The sequence below is a fragment of the Pezoporus occidentalis genome, unplaced genomic scaffold (genome assembly GCF_034315485.1).
Source record: "Pezoporus occidentalis ecotype Australia unplaced genomic scaffold, CSIRO_AGI_Poc_V1 ctg69, whole genome shotgun sequence".
Classification (NCBI taxonomy): Eukaryota; Metazoa; Chordata; class Aves; order Psittaciformes; family Psittacidae; genus Pezoporus; species Pezoporus occidentalis.
In genome coordinates, this window is record NW_026916041.1 from 1,677,147 (window position 1) to 1,685,208 (window position 8,062).

General features: G+C 40.3%; 1 protein-coding gene across 1 annotated transcript; it reads right to left on the reverse strand.

Moving 5' to 3' along the window:
- Positions 1-3,832: 3,832 nt before the first annotated feature.
- Positions 3,833-7,796, reverse strand: LOC134175518 (myelin P2 protein). The gene is made up of 4 exons (XM_062641569.1): positions 7,610-7,796; positions 5,943-6,115; positions 5,583-5,684; positions 3,833-3,985 (listed from the first exon to the last, which is right to left on the reverse strand). Exons 1-4 carry the CDS (start codon positions 7,680-7,682, stop codon positions 3,935-3,937), a joined length of 399 nt encoding a protein of 132 aa, XP_062497553.1. The 5' UTR covers positions 7,683-7,796; the 3' UTR covers positions 3,833-3,934.
- Positions 7,797-8,062: the final 266 nt, after the last annotated feature.

Genomic DNA, 8,062 nt, shown 5'->3' on the forward strand with positions numbered 1-8,062 from the left:
TGCCCTTTAGTCCAAATAACATCATTTTCTTGTGTTTCCCGTCTGCAGCATGATGGCCAATAGCCAATCACAACGTTTTGCATTGAAATGGCAAGGATATGCTCTAATTGCCTCCCTAACAAAGACGTTGATTACATCTAAATTCCAGGATTTCTGAAAGCAATTTTTTCATGGCATCAGCCTATTTGTTTCTAGCTGATTACGCCTTTAGCGCTAACCTTTCACTCCTTTGCATCCCAGACAACAACTGGACATCTTTAATCCAAAATGAAGATTAGGGAAGGTAACACCATTTTAAAAGGCACAGTTGAGCAATTTCTATACAACACTGAGTTTATCAGCATAATGAGTTCCTCTGAAAATACCTGTTAAGTGATGAGGACTTTTCATGAAGTGTAATTTCTTTAACAGCACAGCCTAATGCCCCTCACCAGGGGGGCACAGCCTAATGCCCCTCTCATTTGGAGAACTGCTTAGCCGTTCTAGTGAAACCATCCCAACAGATGACCAGGTTTCTGTGTGAAACAGCAGCAAAGGCCACGTGCTAGGCCCCTGAGGGCTGTGAACTCACTTTGCAGGAATATGGTTGCCCCCAAAATGAATTTACCTAAAACAGCCAAGGGAAGTTCAAAGATACTATGTAAGATATCAGCAGGGACAAAGATTCCCTTGCAGGAAAGTCAGTGACTTCACCTCTCTTCTCCGTTCCACTCCTTTTCCATGTGGAATAAAGACCAGGGTGCAGGGTACAGGATTACAGGTTGATCTATACATCAGCATTTCTAGCACAGATTGCCAAATTCTGCCCAGTCCAAGGCAACAGCTATGGGAGTTGGAGTCCAGATACACTTTTAATTTGATTTCAGCGCTCCCACAGGGAGCACTGGGCTGAGACAGGCTCTCGTCCCGGCAGCTTGCTTCTCCTGCCTCAGAAGACATCAGGCAGGGCAGAGGCAGGCACTGCTGGCAGGTCTGTAGCAGCCAGAGGATTAATACCACATGCAGGCGTTTCCCACTGCCTCAGGAGATGCGGGTGAAACAGAGTGTGACAGAGCCCTACAGCACTCACAGAAAGAGTGACCAACAGGCGAAGAGTCTCAGTGTGGTCCTCTAAAACCAGCTGGGTTTTCATTACCAGCCGTGGGCAGTAGATTAAGCTGATTGCTTTAAGTAATGCTGTTCTAGATAATGGCAGCATCAGGCTACTGTTATTTCTAGATTAAATGCATACACAACCCAGGGAGATGACACAGTTCAAGACACAGGCATTGTACCTCAGTCTAGGTGTTTGTTCCGTAAGTATCTGGGCCATGTAAAAAGTTTAAGAAAGAGGAAAAACTAATTTGCAGTAAGACATAAAAAAGACATTAACAGTACACAATTCAGATTCCCCCTAGATTCGCCTGGAGACCCCAAGGATTGCATTGCAGATAGCAGCATCCCAAAACACGCAATTTCTGTGCTGATTTGTACCACCTGCTTACTGTTTTTGCTTTCAACACTATCAGTTCTGTCACACTTTTCCTGTTTTGGAATGTCTCCAGCTCTCATGACATTTTTAAGTGACCTTTGTATGGAATGAAAGAGCCAAATACTTGGGTTCTAAATAGCATATTTGCATTTAGTTAAGAGCTTAAAAGCACAAAGCTACATTGTTTTAATCCCAAATGTCTGGAAAAAAATGATTCTAATTAAAGTTTCGTAACGAGAAGAAGAGAGAGATGAGTTATGTCACAGGTAAGAGGAAGACAGTAAATAAACAGATGAGGACTAGGTGAGCAGCCCTTTGTTTTTTCTTTTGTTACTGTTTCCAGATCTTTAAAAACCACAATTTGTACCAAAGTGAATGTTTGTTTCCTTGTCTCAAGGAAATAAAATGCTGGAAACTGATATTTTGTTAGAGAGGAAATTTTTCCATTGAACCTTAGAGAAGCATTTGCAGGTTGCAGCAGGAAAAGCAAAGAAAATACAGAGCTTGTCTGCAGCAGTAATGACTCCTTTGCTGGCAGCTGAGGGATAGGAGATGAGTTCTGCTTGAAAGGCTGCAGACAGGGTCTACCTTCCCGGAGCCATGATGGGGACTGGCAGCTCCAGCAGCCTTGTTGGGACCATGTTGCACTGAAAGAGGAGGGAATGAAAAAGACACAGAGCAAAAACTGGACTAATAAACTGGGTTTCAGGCCATGGGTAATTCTGAGCTGTAAGAAATGTGTTTTCGGGTTTCTGTTGAGAGTCTAGTAGAATAAACCATAAGGTCACGTAGAAGAGCAGTTCACACATGGTGGCTGATCTTTACTTAAAATATGGGATAACAATCTGTTTGTAAAGGATGATACAAAGAGTATCATGGTGCCTCCATTCCTTGTTACAGTCACTGAGGACTTGGAGTTACAGAAACTCTGACAATCACAGAGTTGAGTTTTAATTGTAAGGCTAAAGATAGGGTGTTTGTCTCTTCATCTAGGTTACATAGCAGGATAAACTTTTCCTTAACACTGCTGTCCATAAATCTTGCAGCTTTCTCTCACAGCTCATATTTTCTCGGATTCATTCCATATGCATTCTGGCAGCTGCCTACAGCTAGTCTGTGTATTTGAAGCTGGAACCAGTCCCTAGATTTTCCAGTGAGGGGTAGAGAAGAAAGGTGACTTTTACATTTTGCATTCAATTGCTATATTAGTTTCTTAACTATCTCCATGGCCACAACAATTTAGATTCTGATGTTCAGAATCTCTCTTAACCTTGAAAATCTGTGATGTGAGAATTTGTGAAACCAGTAAGCAAAGGTTCACATCAGCACTGCAACTCCCAACAAGCCAAAATAAACACACACGCCTCTCACAGTTGTTTTAACCCCACAGAGAAGGCAGGGAGAACCCTGTGTAATGGCACAGAGGCACTGAATCAAAAGGAATGAAATGCTCCATGTGTAGTGCTACAGAACACTAGCTAATGGAGACAAAAATTAATAAGCTGCTATAGTGCTTTTTGATTAAACAGATTTACAGTAGTCTAGGTTTATCTGTTTTTTCCTTAGTTAAAAGTAGAGTAAGTGCAATGAGAGGAATGAACAGCTCAGCTACTTGGCTAGGCTTGGTAGCAAACTTTACCCAACAAAATCTCCTTTGTATGCTTAACATTAAGCACATGCTTAAATGCTGTACTAGAAGTAGGCTGGATTGCTGAGTACTTTCCAGAATGAAGCCCTCTACCCTGAATATTTCTAGAATTCACACCTGCTTCACACTTTGTTTCATAGGTCAAGAGATCTTCTGGCAGAGAAATATGTATATATTCTAATGTATTTTTCCTCCAGTAGCTGTTCTCTTCCAAATAAATAACAGGATATAAAAAGTAGTACTGAAAGCAGTATAAACATTTTGGGAAGAGCATGATTTGATGATGTGCTAAAACCATAAGGCTGAAACAGTGAATCATACTGAAACTAAAGAATTCTGGCAGTCAAGATAATTTTCCCTATAGGAATTATTTATCAGTAAAATCTTTTATAGGAAAGGAATTGCGAATCCATGAAATGATAATTTTTCACGTATCAGGGAACAGGTGTTAACCCTCTCTCAGAGGCAGACCAGTTGGGTTTCACCATTTTACTTAGAAATAGCCTAGCCACTTATACAGACAAGAACAACAGAGAAGATGGTGCCATCCAAGAAAGAAGACTTTAATCATTCATGTGGAGACAAACATTGTATTTTATATGTTGAGAAGCTTTTTATTGGATCACCACAATACTTTGGATTAGTTACACTATGGCTCTGAAATATCAAATTATACTGTAGTCATTTTCCCTACATATAAATATGTAAATAAATGAAAATAAGAAAATAAAGAAGCATGGTACATGAGGCTTTGGTCACTGAACTAAGTCGAGTTTTAAGAGCCAGTCTCAATCCGGTGTGGAGAGGGAATTTCTTCACAGTCTTTCATAGACTCTAGTGCAGACAACTCCTCTCATGGCACATTCCTAAGGCACAAAGGAAAAGATTAATATAAACCCTTTCCTGACAGCAGGTGTGTCTGCTGCAGTAACCTCGAAAGCCAGTGAAAATCCAGTTGTCACATTTTACATCTTTACACAACTTTTGTAGCAAACACAAAGGTATTTTTATATATCAAATGGAGTGATTTCTATTCTAACATCTTTGGACTTGAGTGGCATATAATGACAAGTAGATTGCAAAATCAGGCTTAGCTTCAGAAACAAGTTTACCATCCTTGGTATTATGTTACTTGACAGAAATATCAGCCCCACCTATTTTATTATATCATGGCCCATGAACACTTCCAGTTCTACAAAGGTCTTTTTGTGGGAGCAGAAGTAGCCTGGGTAGCTCAGAGGTCAGGTTTCTGGCCTAAAAAACTTTATACCTATGAGTCACAAAATATTTCTCCTGACCCTCTTGCCCCAGTGGCCTTCAGTGGCTCCTGGTGATTCACAGCCACAGGATGCATGCAACAGAGGTGATGGGATATTAAGAAGACCTCATTGGTTTTAGAAGAAGCTTCTTCACAAACCTGTTTGAGGCAAGGGGCAGAGAGCAGGGCACCAATGGAAGAGGGAGGAACCCTTCCTCTCTTTTTGAAGATAATTTAATAATTAGAAAAAAATTTACACAGAAATGCAGCCATGAGGAGGTGTGAAAGCAAATAACTCTTCCAAATGCATGACAGCTTAAAACAAAACACCATCAGAACAAGCTAGCATTTACAGTCATAATGATTTCAAAAAAGTCACCAAAATTGGCTCTGCTCTTAAAAAATTCTAATGAACAAAGAAATTTCTTTTGTTCAAAAGTGAAATCTTAATTTTAGTGGTGACCCTAATCCTAAATCCCTTAAAATGTGTATCACCCTGGCTTGGCCGTCCCATGGTTTTCACATGGCTGCCAGAGAAAGGCAGATTGAATGGGGAGTGAGGGAAGCCCATGTTCCCTTGCCTCAAGCAAAGACATGGTTCTCTTACTGCAGTGGGTGTTTCGGAGGAGCTGTCAGGACCTGCCAGTCCCTGATGCAGGTCACCATGCAGGCAGGCATGGGCACAGAGGTGCTGTCTTTCACACAATAACCCATGAGCACTTGCTTAGTGTGCTCAGCATGCTCACGTGGAAAAAGAAAGCAAAAGTGTGTGAATTGATGGGCTTTAATGGAAATACCTGAGTGGAAATGTGTAAGATTTCTAAGGCAGGAAAAAGGAAGGAGCCATTCCAGGGACAGCAGTACCCAACTTGCAAACCGTTATTTCCATTTCACAGGTTTCTGCCACTTGAAAACCTCTTTATTTCTTTATTTTTTTATTTTTTAAGCATAGTAACCTTTAGAACAGCAAGTATGCTGTCAATTTATGGCAGCTTTGCCAATATAGTCACTGGAAAGACAATTTGCTGTATGGAACAATATTTCTTTCCTTTCACCTTGTTTCCTAAGTTTGGTTCCCTTTTTATCCTTCTTAATTTACCTCATAAGCCAAAGAGAAAGACAAAATTGACAGTCCATTTAGACAGAACCAAACTGAATGCTTCATTCTTCTGACCTGTATCAGTGTACAAGGAATGTGAACTCACCACCACCATTTTGCCATCAACCAGTCTTCTCTTTATTGTGGTGTCTTTGCCATTCCACTTCTGTACTTGCACCAATGCCCCTTTCTCCAAGGTTACGACACTCTGCAAAGGCCAACAATTTCAAACTGCAGTCTGAGCTATGCAGATTAGAGCAGCAATTCAGTTTACATTCAGTGAGATCTGAGTTCTTGGCTAATGACATGCTTAGTAATACTAGTTTCAGCACCATACTATTTCTTCTTACAGTGATTTCTTTGAATAGTTTGGAAAACTCATACTGCACTAAGGGGGTAGGAAAAACTACTCCTGGTGTTCTTCCCGATGATGTCCATGCCACCCAGCGATTATCAGCACCCTTACCTTGACTTTCCGGTCATCTGCTGTTGTTTCATCGAACTGCTGGCCCAGTTTGAAAGAGATCATTGTATTTTTGAAGGTGCTTTCAGTTCTGATGGTTACTATGTCCCCCTTCATACTGATGATCACATTAGGCTTTGCCAGGCCACCTAACTTCCGGGTAGCTAAGCCAACTCCTAGAAATCAGAAACAAAACTACCATTACATTATAGCAAGCAAGAAACTCAGTATCCTTTCATAAATGTTCAGTGGAGGAATAAGGAACAGCATCTTCTAGAATGCTCTAATGCCTGAATGAGATGAGGCTCTAATTCTTTGAATGTGGAAGTACTTTGTTTAGAGCCCGAGGAAGCCCCAGTTGATAGAGTGCACCCTCAGCAAGAAATAAAGATATAAATGAGCATACACTTGTATACATTTAGAGAAGAAGAAACAAAGATGGTTACAAATCTGGGTGAACTTGTACGGAGACAGAATGTGTAGCGAATTTCAGAGGAAAAGTCTATTCCTCATAAAAGCTCACAAAAATCCTTAAAAAAAAAAAAAGTCTTGACACATCTGAGAATCTGCATTTTTGTTAACCAGCTGCATGGGAGAAGCTGGATACTGAGCCATCAATATACTGGTGTTTTTTCATTAAACATACTGGAGATTGGGCAATTCTTAGGTTGCTACTAATATCCCCTAAGGATCCTTACATGTAAATCTCAGTGAAAAGTACAAGTATGAAATAACAAAAAGAAGTGTAAGAGCAAAGAGCTGCAGAGAGCTTTAGGGTAAATCCCATCTCAAAGCCTTTTATATTGCCTAGTGCTTTTCAGTCCAGTTCATTGTCTATGAGTTGTGAGGTCTGGGGCAAGTTAGAATGAATGCCACTGACAATATATCGCTGTTTTATAAAAGCGGAAAGCATAGCCTTTGTTAATGCTATGCTCTGCTCAGATGAAATGGTACATATAAAAGGGTATAAAGCTATCTGTAGATTATAACAATATTTATGGTAATTATTCTATACTAAACAATTCTGTTCAGGTCTTCAGAAAAATAGCTGTGGCTGGACATTTACTCTGGCTAATTAACTTAGTGCAATTTTTTTGTTATTCAGTTTAACATTTCAAAGAAAGGGAATCAGTGTTTCAGTGAATCATTTATATAGCAAAAGCAATGCTGTAGCTGACTATCTGTACACTTGTTGTATAGGAATGAAGCCAGCATTAAAATGAAAAACAATGCCTAATTTATTGCATTCCTGGCATTCTTCAGTAACAGATAGATCCTTTCATAGGATTTAGACCTCTGAAACCAAAGTGTCATGAGACTTCAGCTCCATTATATATTGTAAATTATCACAAGTCACGAGTTTAATGGTGCAACTGAGAGAAACACAAAAAAAATCTGCATTTCTATAGATTCTTCTTATTACAGAAAAGCAAGTTAGATCAGGTCAGTTGAGTCAGACAGAAATAAATTTGTTATAGGAATTCAGAACCTACCTTTTTGTTTCTCCATTTTATGTGCTAAAGGAAAGAAACTAAATTATGCTAGAGAGGTACATTAAGTGCTTTTGAGGCCAGGTAGAAGACACAGTGCATGAGCAAACCATAAGATGAAGAAGAGACATTCTCAAAGAAAACTCATTAAAAAAAAAAAAAAAGAAGAATATTTCTCACCCAGTTCTTTCATATAGTCATCAAAATTTTCACTGGAGATGAGTTTCCAGGTGCCCACAAATCGGTTACACATTGTATAGTCTTTGCAAGGCAGTGGTCCTGCAGAGAGAGGTAGTGGCCACAGCAGCTCTTGGTACGAGTCAGAGAGATTGTGTGCCCAATTCAAACCTTGCTGGCTTCCTTTTAAAGATGCCCAGGCCCTGTAGCACTGAGAACGGGGCCAATAAGCAAGGCTGTGCCAGAGCAAGACAATGTGCACCTTGTCCAAGGCAGCTGTGTCAGTACCAAGGCTCTGGGTGACGCCTGCCTTGGCTTTCTCCACTGAATAGATCAGGACACTGAGGGGTGCATGGGGATGAGAATATGAGGTTACCACTGCATCTGCAGAGCAGTCAGGGGACACAGCAGTGGGGTCTTAGCAATATCAGCCACCAAGCACAAGAGCACTGTAAA